This window comes from Arachis stenosperma, chromosome 8 (genome assembly GCF_014773155.1).
Source record: "Arachis stenosperma cultivar V10309 chromosome 8, arast.V10309.gnm1.PFL2, whole genome shotgun sequence".
Classification (NCBI taxonomy): domain Eukaryota; kingdom Viridiplantae; phylum Streptophyta; class Magnoliopsida; order Fabales; family Fabaceae; genus Arachis; species Arachis stenosperma.
Window position 1 is genome coordinate 40293039 of NC_080384.1, and position 15558 is coordinate 40308596.

The following is a 15558-nucleotide window of genomic DNA, read 5'->3' on the forward strand; positions in this document are numbered from 1 at the left end:
AAGTTTTAAATAAATGAAAGAGTAAAATTGAAATTAAAAGAAAGCAAAATAACAATGAAATCTTAAAGTAAAGAAATGAATTAAAACGAAAAAGAAAACAAAGAAAAATAAAATAAAAATGAACTTCCAACATTCGTATGCATTTGCACTCTATGTCTTCCATTGTATTGTTGGGATTGAGATTTTTTACAGAATTTTGTGTGATGATCTAGTATTTTTTATTGAAGTCCTCTTTATCCTTCTAAACGTCTTCTATTTAGAGACCTCAATGATAGACTTGCTCTTAAAGAATATTAACCACGGCTTAATTTCTCTTTTTTCTTATATCATGACTTTGTCTTGACCTTAAAGAATCTTTATAGTGAACTCCTCACCTTTTTGTATCGTGTTCATATTTAACCACGCAATTTATTTGATTTCGAACTCGATTCTCGACTCATTTCAAATCATCAAGGCCTCGACTTTGATTATCATTTTTATCGTAGTCGAAGCTGAATTTTTTTATAGCCGAATATCTAATCCGTTGATTGTATTTTAAACTATTCCTATAAATTGTAGTCAAATTTTTTCGTAATTTAAAATTTATACCAACAAACTCAAATTAAGATTTAAGTTTAATTCACAAGTTCGCTAATTTAATTTATCGAATTATTAACTAGTTAAACTCGAATGGTCTTTACTCATTTTCAATGTTAGGTATCATGCTAAAAAATATAAAGTGTTATCGTATTAAAATAGTAACATTTTGGCAATAACTCTTTGAAATAAAATATATAAAACTCAAAATAAAGTACTTTTGTACTTAAAATACTTGGTCAATTTTTTAAATAGCATTACTAGTTAGTCTTATAATATAACATGCAAACTTTAGTTTCAAAATTATTTTTTTTCCAGATAAAAATGAAAAAGACCAAGATTGAAAAAGACAAAACAATCCCATATTATTTTTTTATTAAGAAAAGCCGATTAACTTTTCGCTGCTGAAGCATGTAATTCATTTTATTTTTTTATAATCCAATAGTTTTGTAATTTATTGGTTGGTTCCTTCCTTAGCTGCAACGAAAATCTACGCTACCGCTTGCTTTATTGGCTTTACGCCTCACCGACAGCTACCGCGTCATTGTCACGCGCGCATTTGAAATTACGACATTGCCCCTTTTCAATTGTTCAACGACCTTCGTTCCCTTTCTCACCGACTCTCCCTACCAAATAAAGACAAGATGTTAACATTTCAGACCATGCAACATGCAATGATAATTAATAATTAGAGCCTTCCTTTGATGTAATTATTAGTATAATTAACTAATAACATTTTTTTAAGAGGTTAAATCTAGAAACTAATATCAAAATTGTAAAAATTTCAAATTTTTTAAATATTTATTGCATAAAAAATGTATATAAGTTAGAAAATCTTTTAGAAATTTTCTGATATCAAATGAAGTATTTGGATAATGAAAATTATAGCTAAATTTGTAAAGAGGACGTGCATTGTATATTATTGTATTTTTTATTTTAAAGAATAAATCTTCACTCTTATTAAAAATAGTATTCGACTTAGCAAAACTCGTTTTGTTAACATAGGTAACTTTGTTAGTAAAATTCTTATTACTAATATTTAGACTAATCATGAAATCATAGTTAATTATGTTTTTAATCTTTTGGTAATTTTCTTATTTTGAAGGAAAACAATTAATTTTTTTAGCCCAACTAAAAATTTGATGCTGACAATGAATATCGTTTGACGAAAAAGTGTATTTTTTAAAAATATTTTAAAAGACAATTTTATTTAAGTCAAATGGGTAGTGCAGTCAAAATTTTCATAAACTCTATACTTAAACCTAAAGCATATAATTAATTGATTCGAATCATTATAACTACTATTTGTTGACCAACTTGATTATTGATGCGGTTTTTTTAATCAAATATCACCTTAAACAACCTTTTATGGGTAAAAAAAAAAAAAATTAAACCTTTATTCTAAGAAGCAGCTTAAACTTATGGTAGTGTTATGGGGTACACAACTAGTGCTAATATAAAATAGAAGATAAAAAAAATTAAAACGAGAGACCTGATAAGAAGATAAAGTTAAGAAATTAATTATTTTTAAATAAAAATAATAAATTTATATATTGTAAAAATTATAAATTTAATAATAATTAATTTATCATTTTATTATTTGATTAATTTTTTATTTTAGAAGATCTAAATTTAAAGTGGAGTATTAAATAAGTCCAATATATGTCAATGTTTTAAAAATAAAAAATAAAACTCAAATAAAAAAAAATGACATGGTCTCCTTTATTTTTAATAAATAAATTTTATGATATTTTAAGAAACAAATTTTTTTAAAAGTATTGTCTATCTAAAATGGATTTTATTAATTTTTTTTAGTTATACGTAATAATGGGATATTATCGATTTTTTTTAGTTTTTTATCATATCTTTTATTCTGACAGATCAAAAATTACATACATCATATAAAATTCGAATTTTCTATACTTATTTAAATAGACTAACCGGATATTATCGATTTATCTTAGCTTAGTTGCCGAAGCAAAAAAGATAATATGATAATTAGGTAAGTAATCTCATTTATCAGAAGGTAAAATACCTATTTTCAATAGTAGTTCAATTGGTGCCATGTCATTTTCCATCTCCAATATATTCTTCTTTTTCTTATTCCCATTTCCATCTCCCTCCCTTAACTTTCAATCATAATTTTAATAGTTATTATAATAATTTTATTAGTTTGGGATCCAGCTTGCTTTTATAGTAGCAAGTGAAGGAAACAGAACAAAACAGAACATAACAGAGTGCATTTTTGCAGAGACGCAGATACACAAACAGAGAGAGTGAGTAAGAGAAGAACATAGATCCACACACTCATCCATGGCTTCCAAGCTCGTTCTCATCATTGTCTTCGTCTTTGACTTGATTGCTTTTGGTTTAGCTGTGGCTGCTGAACAGAGAAGAAGCACTGTCAGTATTCTCTGCATTTTCCTTTCTTTCTGTCTTTATCATTAATTTCACCAATTTTCTAACTTTATTGTCTCTTCCTTCTCAAAATTCAGTATCAAAATCCGGGTTTGTTTTTGTTTCTGGGTTTGTCATGAATCTTTTGATTATTGCACATTGCAGGGGATAAGTCATAATTATTGGCATAGTTTTCTTCTTTTCTTTTTTTTTTTCCCCTTTAATTTTACTAATCTTGATTGCTGAGAATGTGGGTCAAAATGATGTTAAAGCTTGAATCTTTCTAATGTGGGCATGCCCAGATCTTCTCTTTTACTTTTCTTTTTGTTGAATTTGTGTTCTTTTAGCAATGAAACTATCTATAATATTTTATCCTTTAATGAATCTGTCCTCAGCTGTTAGAATTTACCGAAAAAAAAGAAGGAAATTCTTGAACTTCCTATCTTGCTTCACCAATTCATCATCATAGATAGAGCTCAGAATCTGTTTTATCTAACAAGAAAATGGTGCCGAACCTCAGATCTCTCTATCTTAACCCTTTCTATGAGAAGGCCTAAAGATAGCTTCAAACATTTTATTCTGAAACAAATATCAAATTCCCGGAAATTCTTCAATTTAGAGTTTATTTCAACGAAATTTACCCGATTATTGTTCATTATGGCCAATTAACATTTAGTGACAACAAATTTTGGCGGCATCTACAATTAACTAAGCTGAATCTTACATTTATTTAGTCCTAGTTGATGTACACTTCAATTTCGCACCATGTGCTTTGTGAAGAAGATGTCATGACAATGCCTTGATTAGATCTACAAGATACATAATCTTATAATTCTTGAGGTTGAAGAAATAAAGTACAAATTACCAAAATGCCCTCTCATTCGTGCTTTCTTAGGGACGAATCCAACTCTTCTATCTTTGATATTGCAGGCTAGAGTTGTTCAGGACAAAGAAGTGAACTACAATTACTGTGTCTATGACTCAGACATAGCAACTGGCTATGGTGTTGGTGCATTTCTGTTCCTCATGGTTAGTCAAGTACTCATAATGGTGGCGAGTCGATGCTTCTGTTGTGGGAAGGCTTTAACCCCCAGCGGTTCGAGGGCCTGCGCCATCATCCTTTTCATAATCTGCTGGTATGTTATCATCATTCGCCATGTTAGCAACTGTAATACCAAGTTAATCATGATTAATCTCCATACACAAGCTTAACACATATTGTTTCTTTTTGTGTTGCATTGAACTTATGAGTTAGTTAATGTCTTTATGATTTGAATTCTACAATTTTTTTTTGTTGAATTGAATAAATTATGACATTTGATCTTATAAAATTGAATAGCTATCTTTTAAATCAGATGAAAGTTAAACAGGATTTTGCAATACTAGGGTGTTCCAAGGGCTTGATAATTACAGACTTTTAAACTCTTAGTTGAATTTATAAGGACCTAAAATTAAAAAGTGGAAACTGACATGCAGTTGTTTCACGTAAAATTGATAATTGAGAACTGTTGGAGTATAGTCTAGTCAAACACGTCAAATCATTTAACAATTCTCAACTATCAACTTCACATGAAAATAACTGCACGAGAGTCTTCACCAAATTAAAAATGAGGTCAACATCAATGCATAGAAACTAAACTCTACTTGTTTCCTGACCCTCTTTTTCCAGGGTGTTTTTCTTCATAGCTGAGGTGTGCTTGTTGGCTGGATCAGTTGAAAATGCATACCACACCAAATACAGAACCCTCTTTGTGGAGAACCCGCCTTCATGCGAGACAGTTAGGAAGGGAGTTTTCGCGGCCGGCGCCGCATTCACCTTCTTCACTGCCATAGTCTCTGAGTTCTACTACATCAACTACTCAAGTGCTAGGGACAAGTTCAATTCATATCCTGGTGCTGAAGCTGGTGTGGGCATGGGAACCTACAAATGAGATGAGCCTTTGTAATTGTTAAAACAACAAAATTTTCAGCCTTAAAATTACACAACTTTAGATGATGTGGCTGTATGTCTAAACCCTCTTTTGGATTCTGCAGCAAATTTCTTTTTTCTCTTTCACCTCATTTTATTGGATTATGACATTTTGTTGCATTTATTTGTATCTAATAGCACATTGCTTTACTAGAATATTATATACGTTTACTTGTATCTTAGTAGAAATTTTTTTATTTGGTTGTTGGCTATTCACATTTTTTTTTGTTAGCAGTATATTGCCTATTCACATATCAATAAGAGAAATTTGTTTCTTTTGGGAAAAAAAAGGGGAAAAAGAAAAGGAGCAATTTGCTTCTTGTATTCACTAAGCAATTTGTTTATCTTGGCATATCATTTGTATTTGAAGCTTAATGTTAGTGAAAGTTGTAAGATTAGTCACAAGAAGACAATTAACCAAACTTGTCTTTAGGCTGGTTGAGTGGTCAACTCACTCGTTTGTTTAAGCAAGTGTGGTGGTTTTGAATTTTGCAACAGATCTTTAAATAGAATTTAAATTTGTGGTAAATTAGTTCTTGACCTATTAGATTGAGAAATTTTGTGAAAAAAAAAGTGACAAAAGACATTTAATGGATAAGATTAAGAGTCTTTTATTTTATTTTATTTTTCAATTTTTCAATTATCTTCAATGTTGAAAGTTAGGTAGCAATCTTTTTAGCCATTTCACGTGATATATATGATACAAGCATAGCATTTGAGACTACCTATACAATTAGATTTTAGTTGCTCAGTGATTTTTTTTGGGTCATGAGTTGCTCAGTTTTTTTTGGTAGAAACTCAGGTGTAATTAATTTTATATGAAGTTGATAATTGAGAATTGTTAAATGAAAATTTAGTTAAATTATTTAACAATTTTTAACTATCAACTTCATCTGAAGTTGACTGTAAATTTTTATTTATCTTTTTTCTTTTAATCTTTGTTGTTATCATTTTTTTTTCTGAAATAAAATCTACAAATTTATATAGATTATGATTAACCTTTTTTCAAATCTGATCCTTTTAATTTATAAAATTGTAATCATATTAGTCTGGGGCTTAGGCTTTTTATGCTCACAGATCTACCCTTCAAAATACATTCAATTTTCATTCTGCTATTCACGCTAGGGACAGAAATACGATTCCAATTTCTATTCTTGCGTTTTAGTTTTACTTGGTGATTGTAGGATTGTGGTTCTTTGATTATGCTTGTAACTTCACTGGCCCGTACTTTCTATTACCTTACAAGTTACAAATTACATTGTTCTTGCAGGTGGTGGTGGAAGGAGGCTGGGAACAAGTAACAACTATGGCACTTGCCCCTTCTTTTAATGTCCATTAATAAACTTTTTAAGTTCAACTTAAAACTGGCACCCTTGAGTTTGTAAATCTCAGACTACGTTATCTATCTTGGTATGTCGTTTATCACTATTGCTGTGGCTACTTTTTATACATTGTGCTGCTCATGCTTTTAGATTTTACTCGTTTTCTTTCTTCATTTACGTTTGTATTGCTTTAGAATGCCCTCTCATCCCAAATACCTTTTAAAAAAAGAGAAAACAAGTAACTCTGTCTAATATCGATCTCAAGTATTCCGACACTACTTGAATTTTAGGTTGAGAAATCAGAAACACAGCATTATATTTTAGTTTGTGTTACATAGTCTCCCCTATTTATTAGGTAGTTTGTGTTACACAGTGGCAGTGGTTACTGTTCACCTCGATATGCGTTCCCGGATTTTCCCGCCACCCGGTGCAGGCACTGTTCATCTCGGGATGCGTGTCCTGCGGCGGCCTTATTACCACTAATCTATTTGTTCAATTGTGTTCATGCCTCGAGTCTATTCTTTATATTTTGAGTGGTGCTATTTGCTAGGCATTATCAGCAATGAACAGCTCATGACAGATGAATCCGAACTTGAATGTCATGAAAAACTTAGAAAGTTACATAATTCAACAAAGACAGCTAAGGTGTAGTTGCATTTAAGATTAATTTCTATGCACGTATGGTTTATGTTGTTAACCATTCAAATTACAGGAAAGTGAGAAATTATGGTGGGTAGTTATTGTAATGTACAGTTACCTATAATGATTTAGCACTTTCTTGGAATTTCGTTTGTTAATAGTGTAAAACTTATTTTACATCATCGGTGTATAGAAATTAATTCCTCCTTTTCATTCATTATCCTCGAATGGCTGGAATTTAACAATTTAAGTATGCTTAATTGTTGGTTCTTTTAATCCTTTAATCTGTGTGATGCTTGCAGCATTTTCGGGCGTTATAGTGTTTGTGGAATTCAAGGTTTGATCTCTGTTAGTTCCAAGCAGATGGAGATAGGTGAGTTTGCTTTTTTTCTGTTTGTCTCTATTGATTTAGTTTGTGCCTCAGGGTTGATAATTGACCTAATGTTCAATATACACTTCAGTGAGGAAGTTGGAGGGATTGCTTTAAGTATGGCATTGAGAATCAAGGTGGTGGTTACCCTCTGCAGGGCCTTCTCTTCAATTTGGTAACTCATGAAACATTGGAAAATGAGAGAGAGACTTTGTTTGGGATCCTAGGTGATCCAGCTCGTCTAAGGCTTGACCCTGTTAAAATGAGAGAAATGAGATTATTGATGTTTCCTCATGAAGAAGAGCCTGAGGAATTGAGTAACAAAGCATCCCGTCAGTAAGGAATATGCAAGGCCTTTGCAAAATTCTGCTCAGGCAATGCCCCATAGATCCACTCCACCAATTGCAAGGAAAACTCCATTTCCTTTACTTGAATATAAACATGGGAGATTTGATGCAAATTCTCCTGGGTCTATTTTGATGGTTCAGCAACATAAGGGAATGCCTCCGAAGACAATAAAAGCAGAAGGTTTTTTAAGTTAGATCTCAAGCATGATGTTCGCAATACTGTAGATGCAGCTCTATTTATGGGCAAGTCATTCCAAGTTGGATGGGGACCTAATGGCATTCTCATACATTCTGGTGGACCTGTAGGAAGTGGTAGTGAGTACAAGATATTATCATCTGTTGTCAGTTTGGAGAAAGTTGCTTTTGACAATTTCGTTAGGGATGAAAATAACAAAGTGAGTGAAGGAAGAGGTTAGAATTGGTCCTTGCAAATTGAAACTTCTAAAGCTTGAAGCGAATTGTACAATGTTGTCTGATATTTTTGAGAGGCAATTGACTGTACTGGGGTTGTCTTCCACTACACGCTTGGGTTTAACACACCAAGTAATGACCTTTGAGTTAATTAGAGTTCTTTTCTTCAATAGAAAACAAAAAGGTTAAGTAGAATGTTTGGGTGCTGACAACGAGGAAGATATGATGCAGGATATGAAGGAAGTTTATCAAGATGTTGACCAAGAAGCACTCCCACTTGTGAGGAGGGCAGAGTTCAGTTATTGGTTGCGAGAGTGTTTCTTATCATGTTCAAAACCAAATAAGCTCTCACTGGGTAGATGAAGCAGTGCAACTGGCAGCTTCCAAAGGAAATGTGAGGCTGGCTTGTTTGTGGTTCTACTGTGAATCTCTCTGGCATTTCAAAGCAACTTGATATTTGGAGAAAGAAATGTCTGGATTTTAGTTTCATTGAAAACGACAGAGTGAGGTATGATTTGTTAAGGTTTACAATTAAATAAAAATAAAGGTGTGCCCTAGCAATCTAAGGTGTGTCCTTATCTTGAGCCTTTCTTATTTTGAGGTATGCTGTGAGAAAGGTCATCTGTTGCAGATTGGTGTAATGGTGTATTCGAAAACGGGGAGTGAGATATGTGATGTGCTGCTATCTGCTATGGGCGAGGGTGCTAGCCGAGTTGAACAGTTTAGCTGCTTTGACACTGCTTTCAGTTTCGCTCTGGTCACTTGCAGGACGCAGTGTATCTGTGACCAGCTTTCTTTCTGAAATTGCTACTTAATTCCGCAGTAATACATGTATATAATTCGTTATTGGACTTAATTAGTTACTAGAGTGTGATACTTCATTTCACTATATATATATAATAAATAAAGGGATCTTAGGAGCCACCACTTAGCATCTCCTCTCCACACATACATTGCATACTCTTATTATTAGCAACCTTAATGACATATTATTGCGGCTGTTATACATTAAACTGTCTTTTTAATCAATGAAACAAATTAACACATAATGAAATCAAGTTTTTATATTTGTCAAATTTAAAATTGATATACAGAATTGAAAAGAGAAGGTCTCAAATGACGTGGCAATAACTGCCACCTAAAAGCAAACAAATAAAACAAGACACAACAAGCTCTAACTATTGAATAGTGATAAATTTTGGATGATGCATGCAGGAGTCTTGGATTAGAAAACTTGGATCTTTACTTGGTCCATTGTGTTGGAAGTTTATTATAATTTAAATTTTTATTGTGGCTTAATTGTAAACATTCATATATTATTAATAATTTAATTTTATCCGTAAATGCTAATATTTGATGGACATATTAGATTAAAATTAATGACACACCATTAATGACACACATAAAAACGGTCCTTTCTTTGTTCATAATACACAGTGTTTTACGGTTCCTATTTTATTGAAAACATTAGAAAACTGTCATCATATTGAATGAATGTCTGAAAGAAGGGAAAATAGAGAGAAATTAATCTTAAATTCTAACTTTATCATAATCAGAATTCATTATGACAGCCAATTTAAGTTTAAAAATTACAACTTTTAAGATACTAATTAATGCTTTTGTTTAAATTAATTTTTACACATTGTCCAATGAGTGCAAAGCCAAGGAAATTTCCTTATGAAGAACATGAATTTGTGCCATTTGACATGAAGGGCGTATGGGCTTCAATGGAGCAATGCCACGACTTGGGTCTTACAAAATCAATTGGAGTCAACTCTACTAAAAAAGTTGAACATTTATCTTTTGCTACTATTCCTCCTGCGGTTAATCAACTAACTTTTATTTATTTATATTAACTATACACAAAAACGTTAATTTTATTAGTTGGATTACTAAATTAATTAAATATCGTATCATACTAATCATACAATAAACAGGTGGAGATGAATCCTTCCTGGCAGCAAAAGAATCCAAGAGAATATTGCAAAGCCAAGGGTATTGTACTATTGTGATAACTGCATATTCTCCTTTGGTATCCAAAGAAACCAGATGGGAAAGTAATGATGTCATGGACAATGAATTACTCAAGCACATTACACATGTTCATGGAAAGCCACCAACTGCAATATGGTAGAGCACGGGTGTATCAGATTTGGTTCATTCAATTAAACAGAATCGATATTCATTTAATAATCAATACATTACTTCGATCTCTTCTCTTTTATTCTCTCTTGTCGTGTAAAGAACAAAATAGTTCTAACTGTTCTTGTTAAGGACTTTACACAGCATTCTAATAATAAAGTCAAGAGTCTCAAATATGTTTAGGAAAAAGTTAAATAAATTAACTTTTCATTTCTCTCATTCTATAACTATATCCATTTAACGACATTCAAACCTGTTCTGGACTAGAATCACAACTTTAATTTATATTAATCCGACAATAATATGTTACAAGATAATGAGTATATTTTAAAAAAAGTTAACAATGAAATTTCGTCTAATTGCCACACTATGGCATTTAAAATGTATATTGAAGACAATAAATGTCTAAGAGCATTACACCGGAAAAACAGAATAAAAGGGAAAGGGAGCCTAGCAGGTGAGCATCTGATCATTTTGGTATCCAAAAAGTACTACTAACTTAATTAACAGAGTGTCTTTGCAGGTAGCCCACCCGGTTCGGAGACAACGCTGCGCCAGATAGGATCTTTGAATCTCATAAGCTTGTAACCTTGGTTCAGGTACGAACATTTGATGCTGTCTGTGGGGATCCTACGCCGTTGTTTCCATGGCCGATTCCAAGTTGAAATCAGTTATTAATCCAAACTCCTCTAAAGGAGAAGCCCTATGAAGATAGACATGAAATTGATCCCAATACTACCGAGGAGAGGAGCAGCAAGTTCCTCCTAGGTTCGAGAATAAAGTAGCTCAGAATGCTAAAGAATAACATTTGTCAAGATTAGGAGGAAGCTATGTGCAAGTGATGCAAGAAATGCAACACCGCATGTTGGAGCTAGAGCGTCGATTGACAGAACACTCTATGTTGCGACAATCTCGGTCCCAGAGTCACACAAGGGATCGGCGAGATAGTTGTGCCAGAAGATCGTTAGATCATGAATATAGACGCCACCCAGAGAAGGATCGTTGTCAATCCCTTTCGTCCCAAAGAAATAAAAGGGAGTCCACTCGACGGGAAGAGCAACGTCGTGACCCCGGAAAAAAAGATAGAGTTGATTCCCATTCTTCTCAGTCTAGAAGGAGGTGGGCTCTGCAAAGAAGTCCAAGTCCTAAAAGGCATAGGGATACCTAGGAACACATTATTATGGGTTAAACTCCATTTACTTCACACGTGCTTCAAGTCCGCTTACCAAAACACTTTGATAAGACGATTGACTTGAAGTATAAAGGAAAGTCGGATCCTCAAGAGCACATAAACGCGTTTAAAGCAAGAATGAATTTGGAAGGGGTTGGGGGTGCTATTAAATGTAAAGCTTTTTCGGTGACATTATCTGGGCCAGCCATGGCGTGGTTTAATACTCTTCCTTCCGGCTCTATATCATTATTTGACGATGTAAAGATGAAGTTTTTAGCACATTTCACAACTAGGAGGATTCAAGTCAAACACCCAATCTCGTTACTTATTGTAGAACAAAGGGTGGGCAAAAGCATTTGAGATTACGTGGATTGCTTTAATAAAGTTTTACTAGAGGTTAATACACGGACCCTGAGGTTGTGTCTTTGTGCCTTATTGTGGGATTTCTAGAAGGAGATTTTCGGAGACACTTGGCCACTAGAGATGTGGAATCTATGGAAAAAATCCATCAGATTGTCCTGAAATATATTAGGGATGAAGATTTCTTGAAGGTGGTTGCGACCAAGAGGAAAAATCCTGCTCCATCACCTAACAAGGTCGGAACTTTGGGATAAGCTGCAACCCCAAAGCTATCAACTCCTTGTGTAGGAAAGGTTTTAACATATACACCATTGGTGGCTTCGTTAACCGAAGTATACCAACAAGTGTCTCATATAGAGATCCTCATTAAAGCAAGGAAAATTCAATCAAGGATCTCTTTGAATAAGTCGCAATATTGTGACTATCACAAGTCTTATGGTCATAGAACTGAAGATTGCATTGACTTAAAGGATGCATTGGAACAAACAGTTTAGTATCGAAAGCTCTCTAAGTTTGTTCAACATGTTAGGCCACCCAGACGAGAAAACAAGGACAAAGATCAGAAGATCAGAAACCCTAGAAATGTCAAGCCTGTGGAAGTTCGCGAGGGAACTGCCCAAGTGATTGTGAATGTGGTCGTAGGTAGAACTAGATTGTTGAAATCTAGGAATGCGGTTAAAAGAGATGTGAAGGGAGTGAGTCCAGAAGTCCTAAAAGTAACTAGCATCCCTACTGTACAATTCTCATCGGAAGATTTTCAATGCACCATAGTAGATGATAATGAGCCACTAGTAATTACTGCAAAGTTGGGGAATGGCATTATGAGAAGAATCCTAGTAGAAACTGGAGTGGATTTGAATTTACTCTTCAGAAATACTTTTGATGCATTTGGGATTAAAATACCAACACCTAAAACCACACCTTCCTAGGGTAGTAGGTTTAGGAGATCATTACATCAAGCCCGGTAGGGATATTGATCTTCTATTTACCATAGGGGAAGGTGTGGACTTCAAAGTGGTTTCAGCGAAATTTGTTGTTTTGAAGGATTTGACAACTTATAATGTGATCCTTGGAAGAAATACATTGAATGATTTGTGCGCGTTCATTTCAACGAAATTCTTGGTCATGAAGTACTTGACCTCAGAAAATTGGATAGCGACTAGCCGCTGTGAAGTGCAATAAGCGAATTTGTCCTTAAGAGACAAAGCCAAAGATTCTATTGGCATATTCCTTGTTGATCTGGATTCTAGAATTCAAGAAAAGCTAAGGACAGAGCTTAATAGAAATCTGAAAAAAATTTAGATTGGAGATGTTACAAAAAAGTACACCATGATCAACAATGATTTACCTTATCTTTTGAAGTCGGAGCTTCAGGATTTCTTGAGAGGTAATGCAGATTTATTTGCATGGGAGTCCTCTGATATACCGGGGATAGATTTCGCATTCATGTCCTACCAACTTGCTATTGACCCTATATTTAAGTTGGTGGCGCAACGACGTTAGAAGATGTTGTCTGACTGAGCTTTCGAGGTCAAAAAACAGGTTTAGGAATTGTTGGATGTTGGATTTATTAGAGAACTAACTTATTCTACTTGGTTGTCTAATGTGGTGATGGTTAAAAAATCTAATTGGAAGTGGCATATGTGCGTTGATTATACTGATTTGAATAAAGTTTGCCCAAAAGATTGTTTTCCATTGCCTATTATTGACAATGTGATAGATTTAGCCTCAGGATATCATATACTCAGTTTCTTAGATGCTTATAGTAGGTATAATCAAACACCTATGCATAAACCTGATGAGGATAAAGCTGCTTTTATTACCCCGGAAGGGATTTACTGTTATAATGTAATGTCTTTTGGCTTAAAAAACGCAGGGGGATACTTTCAAAGATTGATGGCCTAAGTGTTTAGGCAGCAAATTGGGAAAAACATGGAAGTCTATATCGACGATATGTTGATAAAGACTAAAGAAGATTCCAACTTGATTGCTGATTTAAAGAAAATCTTTTCTTGCCTCCAACTTCATAAGATAAGATTAAATCTAGCTAAATGCGCCTTTAGTGTCTGGGGAGGTTTAACTTTAGCTCGGGACGTCAAAGCATCAGAAATCACTGTGTTCAGTGATTCGCAGATTGTAACCTCCCAAGTTAATAGAGAGTACCAAGCCAGGGACCCATTGTTGCAGCAGTATTTGAAAAAAATACAGTAAGAGAAAATACATGAAGGATGTTGTGGACATCATCTTGGCAGAAGGTCGTTGGCTCAAAAGGAAATCAGGGTTGGATACTACTGGCCCACTCTAATTAAGGATGCAATGGAATAAGTGCCAGAAGTACCAGCTCCATGGTAATCTCCACCAGGCTCTACCTCATGAACTCATCTCTGTTATCCCGACAAGGCCGTTCGTGAAATGGGGTGTGGATTTGCCTGTACCATCCCTCAGAGACCTGGTCAGGTAAAATACTTGATAGTGGCAATAGACTACTTTACGAAGTGGATTGAGGTTATGCCACCAGCCAGTATCACAAGAGCCCAATGTCGGAAATTCATGTGGCGAGAAGTGTTTACCAGATTCGGCATTTCGAAAGTTGTCGTCACAGAAATGAAACCCAGTTCATAGATACCAAGTTTCGTGAACTTTTAACTGGGTTAGGAGTTTGTCAAGCTTTTGCTTCTGTAGAATACCCTCAAGCTAATGGATAGGCTGAAGCCGCAAACAAAATAATCTTGAAAGGATTGAAAAAGCGGTTAGACAACTTTCCAGGGTTGTGCACTGACAAGCTATGGTCAGTCCTATGGTCTTATCACACCACTACCTAATCTTCTACCGCTGAGACTCCATTCCAACTTACTTATGGAGAGGAATTGGTAATTCCGGTTGAGATTAGCGATCCTAGCCCAAGGCTGCTCCTCAATAGCTCAGAAAATCGAGAAAACCTTGACCTAATCGATAAGTTGAGATCAACAGCTAATCTGGTCGAGCAATCCCTGAAACAAAGAGTTTTGAAAAGGTACAATGCTAAAGTTAAACCAAGGAGTTTTCAAGCAGGGGATTTGGTATTGAAGCAGGCTAACGCCGGGACCTCGGCACTTCAGGGAAAACTGGTTCCTACCTGGAAAGGACCTTTCTGGATTAAAGAGAATCTTGGGAAGGGGGCGTATAAGCTGGAGAACTTAGATGGTCTCGAGGTTCCGAGAACACGGAATGCCATTCATATGAGAATGTATTATTCTTAAGAAATTCCAGATATTAGAATAAAGACACTCTTTTTCTATGTATTTAGGTTTTTAATGGGGCTTCTTATTTTTGAGTAATGTAGTTGTTCTGTTTCAAATAATATTTTTTTTCAAGTATGAACAATGTGCTTTAACCAAATTGTTTGATGAATGAATGGTTATTAAGTGCATGTGTTTCAATCTGTTTGATATACGAACGATTTTATGATGATTTAATGGCATAACGAGGAGTAAAAGCACGTAATGCTAACGACAAAAAAGCATTTTACGTTAGAGTAATTAAACATCAAAATAGACGATATACTTAAAAGCTTTGCTACTAAAATTAGAAGGCAATAAGAAGTTCTACAAAACTTAGCCTAACAAATTCAAGTTTAAACATAAAAAATTTAAACATAACTTAGTTCACCTTGGAAAAACGGGAAATGTTCAGATAAAGAAGTACTGAGTGCAAAAAACTTTTAAAAGTAGGAAAGTAATGAAAATTTTTATATAATATCAACCATCTCCCCATTAACACCCTTCTTAAATGCGCTGATCAACGACACATCCAAATCGGGAGTAGGGGTGGCAACGGAGCAGGTAGGGATGGATTTTTGCTCTACCCGACCCCGC

The 15558-nt window shown here is 34.3% G+C and overlaps 1 protein-coding gene and 1 long non-coding RNA gene across 2 annotated transcripts; both read left to right on the plus strand.

Moving 5' to 3' along the window:
* Window positions 1–2706: 2706 nt before the first annotated feature.
* LOC130943553 (uncharacterized) lies at window positions 2707–5173 on the plus strand. The gene is made up of 3 exons (XM_057871475.1): window positions 2707–2979; window positions 3904–4109; window positions 4643–5173. Exons 1-3 carry the CDS (start codon window positions 2890–2892, stop codon window positions 4902–4904), a joined length of 558 nt encoding a protein of 185 aa, XP_057727458.1. The 5' UTR covers window positions 2707–2889; the 3' UTR covers window positions 4905–5173.
* A 428-nt stretch (window positions 5174–5601) lies between these two features.
* Window positions 5602–8952, plus strand: LOC130946554 (uncharacterized). Its single transcript, XR_009072296.1, has 3 exons — window positions 5602–6352; window positions 7206–7276; window positions 7365–8952. It is a non-coding gene; the product is annotated as an uncharacterized LOC130946554 (long non-coding RNA).
* The last annotated feature ends 6606 nt before the right edge of the window (window positions 8953–15558 follow it).

What these genes read in the sequence shown, in the direction of transcription:
- LOC130943553 (XM_057871475.1), top strand. Translation starts at nt 2,890, where the DNA reads ATGGCTTCCAAGCTCGTTCTCATCATTGTCTTCGTCTTTGACTTGATT. An exon ending in CTGAACAGAGAAGAAGCACT is followed by an intron (nt 2,980 to 3,903) that starts GTCAGTATTCTC and finishes TTGATATTGCAG; the next exon opens with GCTAGAGTTGTTCAGGACAA. An exon ending in ATCCTTTTCATAATCTGCTG is followed by an intron (nt 4,110 to 4,642) that starts GTATGTTATCAT and finishes CTCTTTTTCCAG; the next exon opens with GGTGTTTTTCTTCATAGCTG.